General features: G+C 42.3%; 1 protein-coding gene across 1 annotated transcript in view; it reads left to right on the top strand.

The window, feature by feature from the left end:
- frmpd1a (FERM and PDZ domain containing 1a) overlaps positions 1-16,426 on the top strand; it is a 57,794-nt gene that overhangs the window by 10,262 nt on the left and 31,106 nt on the right. The window contains exons 2-3 of the mRNA XM_088624048.1: positions 2,652-2,797; positions 15,461-15,565. Of these exons, the coding sequence (XP_088480174.1) occupies positions 15,465-15,565 (101 nt within the window). The 5' untranslated portion in view covers positions 2,652-2,797; positions 15,461-15,464. The remainder of the gene's footprint in view (positions 1-2,651; positions 2,798-15,460; positions 15,566-16,426) is intronic.

The following is a 16,426-nucleotide window of genomic DNA, read 5'->3' as shown; positions in this document are numbered from 1 at the left end:
CTTGCCATTTGTATCACATCTTTTCTTTTAAAGAGTGCCTTTGGGGGTTCCAGAATATGTCCAAGAATATAATTGGACATACTGTATAATACAACAAATTAAAATGCCTGCTGTTTTTGGTTCTCGGCAAAGAAAGTTGACAGGTAGACAGATCTTGCACAATCCCTTCTGACATCAGTTTATTCTGATTCTGAATAAACAAGGGCACCTAAAGTCCATGCAATGTGAGCTTTTATCAGCTCTGCCATTACAGACTTGCCTCTACAGCTGCACAATATGTTTGGTGTGTGAGTCAGTGATGTAATCCAGCTCTGCAACTTGCTTTTTGATTGGTGATATCTAAAGATTTTTTTATTAGTAATATCAATCCACCCATATTCTAATCACTTCTTCCAACTCAGGGTCACAGGAGAGCCTATTCCGGCAAGTAGCAAAGTAGGGTACACACTTGACAGGACCCCAGTCCATAGCAGGGCACACACCAGCACAAACACAGACACACACTCACACCTAGATTAACCTACCACTGTGTTTTTGGATTGTGGGTGGAAACTGGAGCACCCAGAGGAAACCCACACAAACACAGGGAGAACAGACCAACTCTAAGTGTGGAATTGAACCCAGGGCCCCAGCGCTGGAAGCCAACAATGTTAACCACGGCCCCACCAGGCTGCCAGTTGGCAAAATTTCCTGGGAATATACAGTAACAGCCTCCATAGGGTGCAGTGTTTCAGTTGTTATCCTTCTGGATTGAAGACAGTGACAGTGTTGGTGTCTTTGCTAAACATCGGTCATGTTGTGTGCAGACCATAAAATAGACACCCCTGCAGTGTTGGGGGAAATCCAGGACAGGTTTAGGGAACCATATCGCCCACTATTTAAACTATCTGGTGGAGTTTTGAGCTCTACAGTGATGGTCATGACAAAACTTTGCGACATCTGCCCTAATAAATTAGTGCCAGTCTTTTTCATTGAGTGCCCTATATCTGTGTAATAAACATGTTCACAAAATACATCTTGCAGCTGGTTGTAACACCGCTGTACCATGTAAGATGCTGCAGAAAACACATGGCGTTTAATTCCGGGCTTTGAAAACGCTGTGCGTTACTCTGTGAGAGGCCGTCTGCAGCACTCCCGAGAGAGTCCACCGGGAGGAAATGAGTGCAAGACCCGCGAAGGTTTTTACTGTGCTGCAGACAGGAAGCTGCTTTCCTTTCTGGGGTGGCGTTCCCATGGGAACCAGTGGCAGTGCGGTGTGGGTAGGAACATAAGCAGGTTCCTGCTCGAATGAGGCAAAGTGCTTCGATGCTAAAGTTCTTTAAAAACCGAGAGAGAGAGAGGAAAAATCTCACATCTGCAATTGCTTCTAATGCCTTTGAAGAGGATCGTATTAAATATTCATTGCAGCAAAGCAGCAAAAAAAAAAAAAGGCTCCACCCAGCAATCCTTTTTATTTAAGTGTTTTTCCCTCTCGCTCTTGTTTGTGGCCGGGCTGTTCTGATCACAGGCTTTCACTAGAAACGTTTCATTTTAAATGAAAATCAAAACCCCTTTTATGAAAATGCAAGTTGCCCGGTGATATACACCTTTGTTGTGGATAGCTTTTGTTCATCTCAGCTTTCATTTTTTTTTAATTCAATTCAGACAGCTAAAAAAAAACCCTTCTACCTCAGTGCTACGACATCCTTGTCCCTTTTCCAAGCGCAACCTAGCATGATTAAGTATATGATAACGGGTATACTGCTGGTCAGGTTTGCAACAATAAAAATTATATAAAAATGATTGATTTGATAGTTCAAGGAGCAAAGTTGCCGTGTCGAAGCCCAGGCTGATCTCTGTAGTCCAGGTGTCTCCTGTTCAAGTCTGCCTGTGAGCAGGTGATCCAGGTGGAGGCCTGTATTAGTGTCACTGATCTAGGATGGGTTTGAGCTGGGTCAGGTTGCTCTTGGCTTTCTGAGCAACAGTGCCCCCTCTGGCCTGCCAGACTCCTGCACACTTGCAGCAGCATCCCTCGAGAACTGCAGCAGGCCTCTTCTAGGGGGTTGCTCTGCTGTGGGGCTGTCCGTCTGGAAAAGGGCAGAAGGCTGGATGGGGCAAGGAGTTGCAGTGCTCATGTGTTCCATTGTGGAACTGGGATAAAGCCCAGCAGGTGCGTGTCCACAGGGCACACCGTTCAGTTCATCAGCTTCATGGGCCGGTTTCACAGACCCAGATTAGTGGTCCTTGTTTTGCTCACCTAAAGAAACATGAGGTAGGCCAAGATCAGTGCTAATCGAGACGTGTAAAACCACGAGTAAAAGTCCTTTGGAAATAACACAAGCACTTCCAAAACAGCTTCTATTTTAAAGATTACTAAGGGTTTGCATTTTTTTATCTGTTTAGATAATGGGGTGGGGCTGTTTTTCTACACAAATTCCTTTTGGAGCTAGTGTATGTAAACCAGGAAATTTAAAAAATCCTGTTAAACACCTGTTATTTATTTGTTTCTTGAATAAAAAGGGCAGCATGCTATGAGCGTCTTCCAATTAACATTTAAAAACTCCTTTATAGGACAGGCGAGGGCTCCAGATCATCCACGGATGGCTGAAGTCCTGCAATGCGCCTGACTCAGCGGTGAGGAAGGTCACAGTGTATGCTTTGGCTGCTTTCAGGACCCTGGAGTCGGTCCTGATGAGAGCCAGGCCCCACCCACTTCACCCCTCAGCCAATCACCAGGGAGAGTGAGGAAGCCAGCCACGCCTTTAAGAAAAAGGCCCAGCCTACTTATGAGGTCACCATACCAGAGGGCTGTAACTGGGTGAGTACCTAATCTACCAGATTATGCAGAAATCTGACACTGCTCGTTTGAGAAACAGCTGCTCCGAAGGAGAAGCTGCTATTTTAGAGGCTGACAGACTGTCTGCATGGTCAGAAAATGGAAACATGCCCCTGTCTTCTGATGCAATCACACATCATCCAGACCAGTGCAGCATTCAGCTCCTATTCCGTACTTAGAAGATATTGTTCAGCACCAAGGTCTGATGTTTATGTTGTTTCAAATATCGTGAAGACAACTGAATACAAAAAAATGCAATTACATCAATCCCGGAAGGTTTGGAGGGTTTGGAAAAACACTCAGTTCCACTGGCTGTTCCTTAGTAAGCATTTCTGAGTAAAACGTTCACACCAGTCTTATAATATGTCACTCTATATGCAAAGAGCAATAAATGGATCAAAGTGTTTCTGCCTTGAAAATGTGACTGACTGGGCTGGGGGAAAGAGTGTGTTTAACAGACCGGAAAGTGTTTGCCCCCTCATTTGTTCCTCACATGGTGCAGGGGAGGACTGACACAGCCCACGCACTCCTAGTCCTGTGGGTGATCAACTCCAACTAGAAGAGCATATCGTCTGAGATAACGTAGTGTCCATGCTCCATGATAAACAGCACAGTCTTGTGTTGGTGTCTGTGAAATGTGTGTCTTGTGTGTTACAGTAAGTAGTGCACACATAGGGACAATTGTCCCTTATCCAAGTCTCTGCTTTAGAGAAATACAGCCTGCAATGAGCTATGGTTGCCATTCATTTAAGTAGTACCTCAGTTTAATGCTTACTTTATTAGTTAAAGTGTGAACTGTAGTTATTTGCTTATCTATAAAATGTGGTTACTTGCAAATAAGAACAAAAAGGTAACACATGAGACATGCGCCTAGTTCACTTGATTGCTAGCATCTTCTTAATCGAGGCTCTCATCCGAATGTTTCTTGAAAGAAGCCAGTTTTTTCAGCTTCAACAACAGGTTTGGTTAGTTTGTTCCAAACTCCTGTTACCCTTGGTGTAAAGAAATGCCTTCTGCACTTCACTGTAGTTTCCACCTATTTGCACTATAGATTCAGAAGACAGCCACTGGCTTGACTTTCTGTATACTTGAAAGGTTCCCCCAGTCCCTTCAGACCATGTGAAGTTAAAAAGATTCAGTTATTTTAGCTTGTAGGCATACAAGATTCTTAAAAGCTTTGGAATGTGTCTGGCTACTCTACTCTAGACAGATTCCAGACCAGCACTATTAAGAAAAATCATTTTTGGTACGTGGTGAATAAAAAAGTACACAACGTTCCAAACTACTATGGGTCTTAGTAGTGCATTGTAAGCTTCAGCTATATAACCTAGATTCTGTTTGCCCGTTTGCCTTGTCCACATTGTCAATAAGATGTAAATTATGTCCACATAAACGTCTTTCCGCTTTTTCATAAGTGACTTCTTCTTGGTCAGAGTTTCCCATCTTGCACTTGCAGAATATGTTTCTGCTACCTGCGTGTAACACTCTGCACCTGTCATTGAATATCATCTGACAGGAGTCCAGTCTTGAATTGCGCGTAACTCTTTTCTACAGTGTTTGTGTATCTTCTTATCTTGCTACAGTGTACAAAACTGACTAGTTTACATTAATTGAACATAAACTTGGAAGAGCAGCAGTCCTAGTATGGAACCTTAAGAACAGTCCCCCTGTGTGCAGTTCAAGACGAAATAAGGAAGGTTTTCCTTTTCCAAATCCATGTGGTCCACCCCCTAGAATCCTCTCTCCATACAAATGACCCGCAAGTTTGGTTTTAATTATCACTTCAATGGACTGTTATTACCGGGTTCAGTTTTGTCACCACTTTTATGGATGGGTGCTACCAGGGCTGGCCCTAGCTTTTGGGGGACCTAGGCAAGACCTTCAAAAGGTCCCCCCCCCCCCAGATCATGGTTATAGTTGATAGTATTATCAACTCCCAACACAATCTTATTTCTCAACACAATTACTTGCCTTGCAGCAAGTGTACAGTAAGTGCAGAAAACAAATCTGCAAATCTGCCTAAAGCATTCATTCAGTCTTGCTAGCAGGCAAATTCCTAGGATCTTGCTGTTGGGGGAACAAGAGGGGATTTAGGAATTGTTTTTGAACACCAGATTGTTTTCCCTTTCACCTGTGTCAACGGAAACTGAGCTGCAGTGGATACCACGCACTTCATATGAATCGTTTCTGTTGCAGATCCGCAGATCAACACACCTGAAGGGGATGTGTGCAATTTTCCCTGTTTTCCGCTAGCAAAGTCTCTCCAAATCCAGCCTGTTTACATGGCAAACATCACCTTGACAGCTCTATCCCATGTTTGTACCTATCAAAAACGACTAAAAGAATGACTTAGCAATTAGAAAGCTGTTTTTAAATAACAGTCAAACGTCCAAATACACTCTGATTTAAAAAGCCAAAGTGTTTATGTGTTTTTACTCATACTCTGGCATCACCTTAAACAGACCTACTGGTACAGTAAGTACAAGGATGCATTTAAAGCATTTTTACTGCAATCATGGATTTGTGTATTAGTTTTGAATATAGTTAACCTTTTTGATCAGCAAGACTTATTTTCACGATCTAACTGTAGATATAGCTCTATGTTTATTTATATGAAATTCCTAATCTAGGACAATGAAATGAATTATATAACTAGAGCACAGAATAAATAAGGTGTACAAAAACACAAAGCACACATTTTGCAAAGATAACGTATTTTAAAATTCAAAGTAATAAAAAAGAGCATTAGTAACACCAAATGATGATAAACAGGATCGCTGTTGCTTCATAATTATAGCAAATCGTAAGTAAAAAAAAGTACTGCACTGAAAACTTTGTAGAAAGGGATTGCAGAAATAAATATGAAATTAAGTAAGAAATGAAAAAACAACGAGTGCACCCAATAACAAGGGAGGTGGGATCAGTAAAGCTGAGCAGATGGGAATGTTTTATATATATATATAAAAAACATTCTATAAATCAATCTGCCTGTATTTTCGACCTTAGGTATAGTTTAATCTACCTGAGCTCTGAAAAGCTCCTCTCTGCTCCAGCCGCTGTCACTGGGAGAGAGACTGCAATCCGAAGGCTACAGGTTAGGAGTTCATAATAACCCATTTTAAAGAAATACAGGAGAAACCGCAAGGGAAACAATGCGTTTTAATTCCGATTACGTATAATCGCTGAACAGTCTTTTGTACTCCACCTTTGCTTTCACGCTTTCGTTTGGCTGTGCGGCATTGTTTTTTAGCCAGGCGGCGTGCTTACAACTGCGGGAAACGTGAATCTGTTCACTTGCAATACAAAACACCTGTAGTAGTCTACGTGTCTTGCTTGAAAATGTCTCATGTTTACTGTTCGCTAGTTACATGGATCTGACATACTCAAAAACAACTGAAATAGACATTATTACATTATTATGTGTATTATGCGTGATTGCAATGACTTGATTTGGCGTACCTGTGTGTTTTGAGATCCTTGATCACGCTCTTTTTCTCTTCGCTTCAGAAACATACAGTACTACGTACTCGATTACGACCGGTCATTTTCTAACTGGGATTCCATTAGGATAATCCACAGCAGCAACAGAAAGAGCCACTAAAGAGATTTTTTTTTCGCTCAAACAAATTTATTTTATTCATCGTCGGTGAATTGATCCGAGAACTCGAGTTTCTCGGGAACGAGGGTCTCATTGACGAGATAACTCGATTATTTTGTTTTAGACCCATTTTTAATTTTCTTGTTTTCCGTATGAGACTTTAAAATCTAGCCTTGAATTTGATTTGCCTTTGTAGTTTGGTATAATGAACACATATTTATCCATTTCATGTCATACTGAATCTACTTGTTACAAATATTAAATAATATTATATACTAATAATTTTAGAAAACTAGAATTTTCCTAAGGTTATTCACCAATCTACAACATGAAGAAAAGAAATACAGCGTTTGGGCTGTGGAGCCTTCTTCAGGTGTCGCCCCAGGGGTGAGATGTCAAAGTGAGATCTTGACTTACTGGTCATTAAAGATTTGTTGGATTATGGGGCTGCTGGTACATAATGCCTACTGTGTCACCCAGGTGGGTGCTGCATTTCAGTGGTGGATGAAGTGGGTCTCTTTGTAAAGTGCTTTGGGATGCAATATATATATCTTAAATGCAATTGTATTATTATTATGTGTTAAACTACACTTTGCCAATGGTTTGCTGTCTATGTTTAAGGAATGCTCATTCATCTTTGTTACTATACTGCACATCATTGTTAGTTACGTGCTTTAGTTCTAGTTAAGTTAACTGGTCAAGTGAAGTGATGGACTCAAGATGTGGAGGCCTAGGAGTGCTGAAGCTCTGCTCACGGGTCGATCTAGTTTGTATAGTGTGAAATGCCTGTTGGATTAAAGAAAGTGAAGTGGAGGCGGCTATGAGCTTAACCACATCAAATCGATATTGCAAATGTGCAGTTGTGATTGTTGTGGTTGATGCAAATTGTATGTGCAGCAAACAGATGGGCCTCTGATGCTGTCCACTTTGTTAGTTTCCTGTCTATGTTCCTGACACTATTTTTTAAAGGGGCAGAGAGCACCTGCAGGCTAGTCAAATGCTTGTTTTTTTCCTGTTTTAACTTCCCTTTCAGTCCAACCTTTGTAGCTAAAACACCTCTTTGTCTTGAGGCCCAGTGGTGAAGATCATGTTGTTACTTATGATACTTATGTATGATATATTTATCAATCTTAATTCCACTAAACGCTATATATAGAATCCTGCATGTTATTCGTAGTTGTTCGTTCTGCATCCAACTGTGTAGTTTTGCATCACAGTGTAATTCATTACTGTGTACGTTTCAGCTCTTTAGATCACTGTTGGTGAAGCTGTTCTATACTTTTCTAGAGAACTCTGATCTCAGCATGTTCCATTATATTTAATTCAACTGCTTTCTTAGCTGGAAATCACCTTGGAAGTGGAATGGAATGCAGTAGGGGCTTCCTTCATGCTCATCTAGGCTGATCGTCTGTGTTCCCAACACGTCAGTTTGAGTCCAGGGGTTTTGTTCCAGATTAATAGGTGACGCAGTTGCCCTCGTGTTAAACCCTCCTGAAACTGGCATTTAATCTCATTAGTGAGCTTTGTAGGCACTGGGCTGTGTGCACATTGTTTTACTTCCAAGAAAGGGACAGCGGATTTGGTGGCTAGTTTTTCATCGTCTGTGTGGGAAAAAAAGTGTTCTTGGACAGCAGTTTGTCATTCGTTGATTTCAACTGTTAGCTGATCACGCTGAATAAAAAAGAAAAAATGCACCAGCACAAAAATGAGGAAAAAACGTAGAAAAAGACTTAGTCAGGTGACAGAGTTTAACACCGATCACGAGTCTGTTTGCTCACTTTCCCCAGGACAAATTTTCTCCTTTGCCACCTTGGGTAAAAATCTCAGTGGGTTTTCAATCTAATTTATTTCCTTTTGTTGGCCGATAAAGAAGCACGATGTGATTATTTCTTTTGTATTGAACTAACAATAGCTCCTACAAACCCGCTTTCATCTGTGAAGCCTCCAGGGTCAGGGAAATTAAACCGTTCTTGGATAGTCTGAATTATGCTTTCAGGGTTGTTGTGATTCCTGTGAGGAAAGGCCCCCAGACAAAATAAAAAAAGGTTTTCCATCTCTACTGCAAAACCTTTAGAAAAAACCTTCACTGACCTAAAAAAACAAACTGGTTTCCAAACCTTTCCTGCGCTACGGAGATGTTGAACTGTATTTTGAAATACATTAGTAGTGCAGTTAATAAATGCCAGAGAAGTATTACACAGGCTAAATAAAATTGTTAAAACCTGTATTAAGGGCGGAGCGGTGGCTCTCTGGCTGGAAGGTTCAAATCCCGCAGCCGGCAGAGGAATCCTACTCCGCTGGGCTCCTGAGCAAGGCCCTTAACCCCAACTGCTCCAGGGGCGCTGTACAATGGCTGACCCTGCGCTCTGACCCCAAGCTTCTCTCCCTGTCTGTGTGTCTGTGTGTCTCACGGAGAGCAAGCTGGGGTATGCGAAAAGCCAAATTCCTAATGCAAGAAATTGTAAAGGGTTAATGAAGTGATGTTATCATTATTTATTATATTATTACAAATTCGTTAAGACAGAGAATTTGTGTTTGACAGAAATGTGAAACCTCTTGCTGTTTAAGAGAAAATAACATTTTCAAAAGACAGACTTGTCACAGATATTATCTCAGCGGCATCATGGTGGAATATTGAACTATGGCAGCAAATCAAAAGGCTGTCACACAATTTGTGTTCATATTGAAATGAACCCAGAATGTATTCGGAGAATACCCCCCAGCGTGCTGACATTTGCGTTCTCCGAGGCTGTGTGGAATTGGGAATTTGCCCCCGGAACTCTCGCGGTGAAGTCTGTCCCAGCTTCCGGGGATTAACTGGACTGTGTAATCTGCACAGCGTGGTGTCTGTCTTCTGGAAAGGCGCTTGTGTTCACAGAAGGATGTCGCCACAACTTCGGCCTGGTGCTCAGGCTGACAAGATTTCATCCTGGTCTCAAGGGCTGCCTCAATCAGCAGTCTAGTGGGGGTGAAAACTCTGCTGATACAGGTTTTTATTTCTGTAAAAAAACTGTCTTTACTGGCTCATTTGCTTTCTATGCATAGCCTTGACAAAACAAGTGTGATATGTTCAAGTGCCCCTGAGTATGCTTACCCACTTATTTCCTATCTAGACTGCACCCTCAGCTTCTTTTAGGGTTCTGTCTTTTTCCTGCAGGCTACAAAAACTACTATAGCAAACAATCCTAAACATGTTCAGACAGGTTTTTAATGTGAATATTTTGAAAGGAAAACTTGAATGCTCAAACTAAAATACCAGTGTGGGTGGAGAAAGCTAAATGTCAGAAAAAAAACTGATCAAGGAAAATCCCAAACTAGTATATTCAGCCCTGAGTCAATTCTTGGAGGAAGCACCTTGGTTTGCTGTTCCGGTTGAGATAAGTCTCTTCTCAGCTTTGCACATCAGGATTGTGCAAGTTCCAATCATTCTTCAACCAGATCTGTTCAGGCTCAGTTGCTGGGTGGGGGACATTGTTGGACAGCAGTTTTCAAGACATGTTTCCCATCACACATTTCTTAATTGTCCGTGAGTGCTCATGTGTGTCCTGTGAGGGACTGGCATCCCAGACAGGGTGTTGGCCCATCTTGCACCTTCTGCTTCTGGAATAGGCTCTAGGTTTTCTGGAACATCTGTATTGGATATAAGCAGCTTCCCGATAATGGAAGGATGTGCATGGAATCTATCCATCCATTTCTAACCCTTTCATCCAATTCAAGATTGCAGGGGAGCCAGCACCTATCCCAGCAAGCAATGGGCGCAAGGCAAGATACCTAGACGGCACTCCAGTCCATCACAGGGCACACACAGATGCAAACACAGGCACACATCTTTGGCCAGTTTTCCCAGGAGCCAGTTAACCTACCAGCATGACTTTGGACAGTGGGAGGAAACTGGATCACCAGGCAAAAACCCATACAAACATGGGAAGAACATACAGACTCCACACAGACAGCACTCCAGGACCACAACTGATCTCAGTGCTCCAGCGCCTGCAAGGCAGCAATGCTCACCACTATGCCCCCCTGCCACCTGGATGCACATGCAGTCAGGATAAAGAATCCCCTTAATTCAATTGGAGAAATAATTTCTTACCTATACAACTGATCTGCTGTGTAGTGGGCTGCCACACATCACCCAGATGTGAGGTTAGTGGCGGATGAAGTGGGTCTCATTTTGTTTTGTGTGGAGCGCTTTGTGATCCTCTGAGATGAGAAGCACTATGTACAGTATGTGTGAGGAATTACTGTGATGATTGCTTCACATTTCTTTGTCCTAAATTAATTTGTCAGGTCCTGCCACTCAACCAGGTTATTGAACCAATACAACAGTTCAAATACTGATTGCTTCCGTGATATTAAGATTTTCGGTTTTGTGGTATTCGTTCGACTGGCATTTTAAAAGCACGTTTTCACGCCTGGCTGACTGCTGTTGGATAGGGAGTGTTTACGTATGCCACAATGTGTCTACTGCTCTGTTCCCTCTGCCTTTGTGAAGCTCTGTGACACAATCTGTCTCTTTTGCTCAATGCAATCCCCAATACGTGAAAACCCTCTCAACTCACTCTCCAGACCTCGTGTATACGAGGGAACCAGCCAGCAGAATTGCTTACTGTCCCTCTGTGAGTCACTCTTCCAGATGTACATGTTGAGTACTGTTCTTCATAAATCCAGGAATGGCAGTTTGAGCCACATCGGGTATTAAGAACTACGAGCCCTCCTATGAATTTTACTGATACGAAGGAAAAGCAACGTGAAATTCTCTCTGCTCCCAGAGAGGTTAGGAGAAAGTGCCTGCTCAGAATCAGGAAAGAAGAGCGTGAGACATGTACAATTACTACTGTTGACTTTTTTAATTGGCAAGAAATTTCCATGGGACTTTTTAATCTCCCCTCTGTCCCAGAGGTGACAGCAGCAATATCTGGGATAAATTAAATAAGAACAACCTGGCAGTTTTCATTGTCGGTGCTTAAAGCTCTAATTATTATAGGTTGAGGGCTTATGTGTTCCTTTATTGAGGGGCCTGGTACCAAATTCATATTTAGAGCTAATTCACTCACGTCGAAGCAACAGTTGTGATTTGTTTTCCGTGTTCAATCCGCTCGTTATTGTTTCACTTCCCAATTACGTCATCGCTAGAAACCATTTATGTGAAAGCTGAGCCTCGGATAATTTTGTTGCCTTTCAGGAATTCCCAGAGGTCATTCCAGGTCACAAATGGACATTAAGCAGAGTGACATTCAATAATGAGCCCAGTGTAATGTTTTCTCATGTTCGGCTGCTGCTTCTGGTCTCTACTGACTTGTTTTCAGTTCAGACAGAGTCTCTGTTTTTTGTGCGGTAAGCATGGGTAGTGTTTTCCCAGCATGCCTTTAAGGACAACCCGTTTCACCTGGAGGCACAAGAAATTGGTCCTTGTTGAAGGTATAACTACTCTTGTGTTCAGTCAGTTCTAAATGACTTCCTCAAGGGCTCCCTGGAGTACCCCTGTGACATCAGAATATTGAGCTATGCGGAGTAAGGCTGAATGAATGAAAATAATTGTGCATGAATAACCATTAAAATGAACATGGGCATTGCCGAAATAGCTATAGTACATCTTCGAAGAAGAACATGCATAAAATACTAGAACGTTAACACAGGGCAACAAAAATATATTTTAAAGTGTTTTTCTGCATACTACATTTCCCGCCTGTTAATATATCTTTTAAACCATACTTAACTATCATTAAGCCTTTGTACAGTCTATCTAACAAGGAAAGGAGGTGACATTTTTGTAGTATAGCTTGAACAACATGGCTCCTAATGTTCAATACTCTTTGCTGGAGATTTAAGTCCTTAAAACAGGAATAGTCAGAAATATGCCTAAAGACTTCCTTGTACTAATCCCATGAAACAAATATACAAAAGGAGAGAAAAAAACTGGCAAAGGGCACAAATAAATCAAAATATAAAAAGTGAATTCAAACAACCACAATTATTGTAGTCACACCTGAATCTTTGTTAGAGTCATAATCTGACTTAACAGGGTCACCGTTTTGTTATTAAACCCGACTTCAGTCATTCAAATTCATTGGAAAAAATAGCAATAATAGCAAGAGAGAGCTAACTCATAACATATTTGGATTTTGTTTTATGAAGTTGCTCCGGTTGAGTAAGGTCAGACCTTTATTTGTCTGGTTCCAAACAACTGGCTTGCTTTTGTCGAAGAGAAAAGTTTGGGTCAGACCATGATTTGTGTAATTGCTCCTAATTAATCAATATTATTAGTATTTGTTTCCTATCCTGTTCAAATTGTTGGACAACTCTTGCATCTCTGCACTTGTGAAGGCAACAGAGATGCTGTCTCGGATGAAACAGTTGCTCTTTCTTGTTAATTTGGTGGCATCATGCCTGTGGGCATCTGGACTGCGCCATCTGTGATAATTATCTGTGTGGAATTCACCTGATGCAGAATGAAGGCTTTTCCTCAAAATGCCTTGTTAAACCGTTCTAGGGATCGTTGCACTTAGTTTAGCTATGGCTTGATTATGAAATGCAGAATCTTTCTATTTACAATGCTGAGGATGTGGCTACAACACCACGATTAGAGAGCTTTAAAGAGTGGGACATGAACTGTCTGTGGGGTGTACCTCCTGAGACTGAGACCGGCCACGCTGCTAAATTTTAATGAGAGTCTGGCTTAAATCTTGTATTACCTCTCTAGAGATTTAGGAACAGAAGAAACAGGAGCCATCAGTATGTTTGTGTGTCCATTAACACTATGCCCCTGGCCCCCTGGTTTCTAAGGCGAATTAGGATTTGGCTAGGGGAATATACTGAGATGTCTGAGGCTGCAGCCTTCTGGGTCAATTTAAACCTGTGCTTTCTCACACATTAGCCCAGAATGACATCTTTACATGACAGAAACAGACAAGTCTCATGTTTCACAGCTGTAGGCCTGTTAGGGAGGGGAGTGAAGCATAGTGCTTCATCTCAGCAAAGTACCGTGACGGGAAAAAGTCAGAATAAGTCGATATTCTCTCAAAGTTTGTCTAGAAAAAAGCCGTAATGAAGGTGCACCCTCAAGAAGTGAAAATGTTCAGGGTAAAAGTAATTTTTCTTTGAATCTGGCAAAACAGTGAAGCAAACATATCTAGCTGTGTGCATCATTTGTCTCCTCCCGTTACGATAGTTTTCAACATGCTGTATCAATGATGCATTTAAACAGACATTTAGGATACGCTGAATAATTTGAACAGGAATGAAAAGGCTGGAGTTAGTACACAGAAGGAACATGCAAGAATCACTGACCCTGTGGATTTCATTCAGTTTCATGAGATTGTTAAAAAGTCAAGCAGCTCAAAAATAAAATAATAAAAAAAAATATTTATTCACAGGTTGATGCAAAGCTACTGATTGACACATACGGTATGAAATTCAGGAGTCCTTTTCCCTGTCATTGGACAGATATGAGCTATCCTCACCCAATGCTTGAGGTAGGAGAAATCCTTATCCCACAGAAAGGCAACAAGGGAGGCTTTTGGGATGCTTTCTGGCACGACAAGAGTATTAATCTTGCTAGCGTACTTCTGCTAGGAGCTCTGATTAAAGCAGTCAAGACTGTCTTGGTTCTGCACCAAATCATTTTGGGGGCAGTTAAGCCAAGCACTGTGCCTTTGATGGTTGTTCTTGCTAAATTCCTACCCCGACACTGTTCTGCTTGCTCTGAGATTCAGTACTCACCTCCCTGCCATGGCGCTGTTGAGTGCTCTATTGGAGTGCAAGTCGGTGACTGCCTTCCCCATTGATCTCCCATTCATAGAGGAGCATTTGTAACACAAAACCCCTCTGAACGCAGCTTGTCTGTGTGTCAGCGACTCTGCCTGGCCTGGCCTGGCTCTGTCACAGTGAGGCTGGTGTAACAGTACATCTCTTGCCCTGAACGTGGGACACAGTTTTGCGCAAACGTCAAAGTACCTTCTGCACGCCAGAAGATGGCAGCCAGCGAACAGGCATTTGCCTCTGTGCTCTAAAGGTGAACATTCTGTCCACGTTTCACAAGAATATCAATACTGAAAGGAAATGCCGTGGCAAAGGGTAAAAACATAGTGCTACGAGATCACAGAAATGAGAGACAGTGGCAGACCATACCTTTCACCCATAAGGTTCGCAGTCTTATCTCCGCTGTGCTGCGCTCTTCGTCGCTCACGGGATTTTACAAAACTATTTGCGGGTTGTCATTGTAAGATTTTTTTTTTAAAAAAAGGAGAAAAACGAAAAGAGAGTAAAATAGCCTGAAATACACCAATTTAAAAAATATGCCAGGCGAGATGATTTTGTGTGTGTTTGAGTGGCCAGCAACAGGAAATAGCACGTGATGTGCTGCTGATGTTGTATTAAATTACCAAGGCTGTGGAGGGCTGTCTAGAAGGGTGATTTTTTTCATGTGAGCCAATTTGTGTTCATTTGAAATGTACCGCAGACAGAACTAAATAAGAAAAAAATGCAGCATCGCACCCCACCCCACCAGCACCATCACCATCAGTGGAACCCCCCCTAAAGGTGTCTTACAGAGAACCCCTAAAATAAATTCAGCAGTCAATAATGGGCACTCTGTGCAATAACGATATGATTCTGAACCCTCTGGCACCCTGGACCCATGCTGTAGAGATCTCTGTTGAAACGGTATCAGGATAGGATGAGGCCAGAGGAGAAAATGCAATGGTTCACAACAATCAGAGCGTTTTAGGACGTTCTGATGAAAAACATTTGCAGTTAAAAGGAAGTCGACCATATCCAGTGTTGCATATTCTTTTTTAGGAGGTCAGTCTCTCCATCTGTTTTTTAACTGATTCCTCCAATTCAGGGTCATGGGGGTGTCAGAGCCTAAAGGTCAGTCACTCTTTATGCATAAAGTCTAGATTTGCCTGGCGTCTTCACCTCCAGGTGGCATTTCTGCAAACCTGCCTGCGTGACCCAGCTCCTTTTTTTTTGTATTTGGTGCTTTCTGTCAAATAGAAATTGGCCCCGTTCAATTATTAACGCTAATGACTCTGCTTCCTCTGCAGTTAAATGGAAGAGCAAGAAACAAATACATCCCCGTCGCGCAAATCCAGCCGTGTTGAGCAGATTGTGGGCCGATGGCTGAGACGCTCAAGAGACACTGTCAGCCGGTAAGGATGCAGTCATTTATTTTGGACTGTGTAGGTCTGCAGCGAAAGTGCATTTGCCTCAGGGCTATCTTTCTCTCCACCCAAGAACATGAACCAAAAAGCTTGGGTCAAAGCTGACCTGTGCAAAAAAGGAGAGCACGTGGAACAGGGCTCAATGCCCGGAGCGAGTTATAGAAGTGATGTCACCTGCCTCTGAAATCCAGTCAGTGTTTGAGCTCTGACTGTGGTAGAGGACCTGGGCTTTTGGCCCAGTGGAGTTATCTGCTGTCTAGGGAAGATCACCATGTGTGTGCAGAGCCTGTGAGCAGCTGGGGTTGAATCCTGGCCAGGACAGAGAGAGCTGCACCCTAACTGCTCCCGTCAGGACAGCTGGGTAACCTTGATCTGAGTCTGAATGCAGGATAAACGCTCATCAAAGTTCCCATGAACCATCAAAGTGTCAGATGGTCTTTCATCAGGCTGGTCAGACATATACCCCATGCTGGCAGTGCCACGTGCTTGATGATATTGTAATTGGGGCCAACCTATGTTCAATCACTGTGCAATTTGCAAGGTCTGAATTTGCATGTTTCGGCGTGCAGCTTTGTGATCACCACACATGTCTTCCTTTCTTCCCAATGAAAAGGTGTCGTTAAGCACTGGGTTTTTAATTACTGTAGCTATGAATGGGGGGAGTCCAGTGTTTGATTTAATCCTAGAATTTTTATTCACGTAATAATACATTTTTGTAGCACACTGTTTGATCTATGCGAGTGAAAGGTTTTATTCTGAATTTAGTTCAACTCTGTACAGTACAGTGCTGAGAACAAGAGATGGATATCTGTTATAAAGAATGTTTTCAGAGCATACTGTATGTGTTAA

Source organism: Lepisosteus platostomus, chromosome 1 (assembly GCF_059453375.1).
Source record: "Lepisosteus platostomus isolate fLepPlt1 chromosome 1, fLepPlt1.hap1, whole genome shotgun sequence".
NCBI classification, from domain to species: Eukaryota; Metazoa; Chordata; class Actinopteri; order Semionotiformes; family Lepisosteidae; genus Lepisosteus; species Lepisosteus platostomus.
Note: the sequence above shows the minus strand (reverse complement) of the source record. Positions and strands in the feature narration are given on the sequence as shown.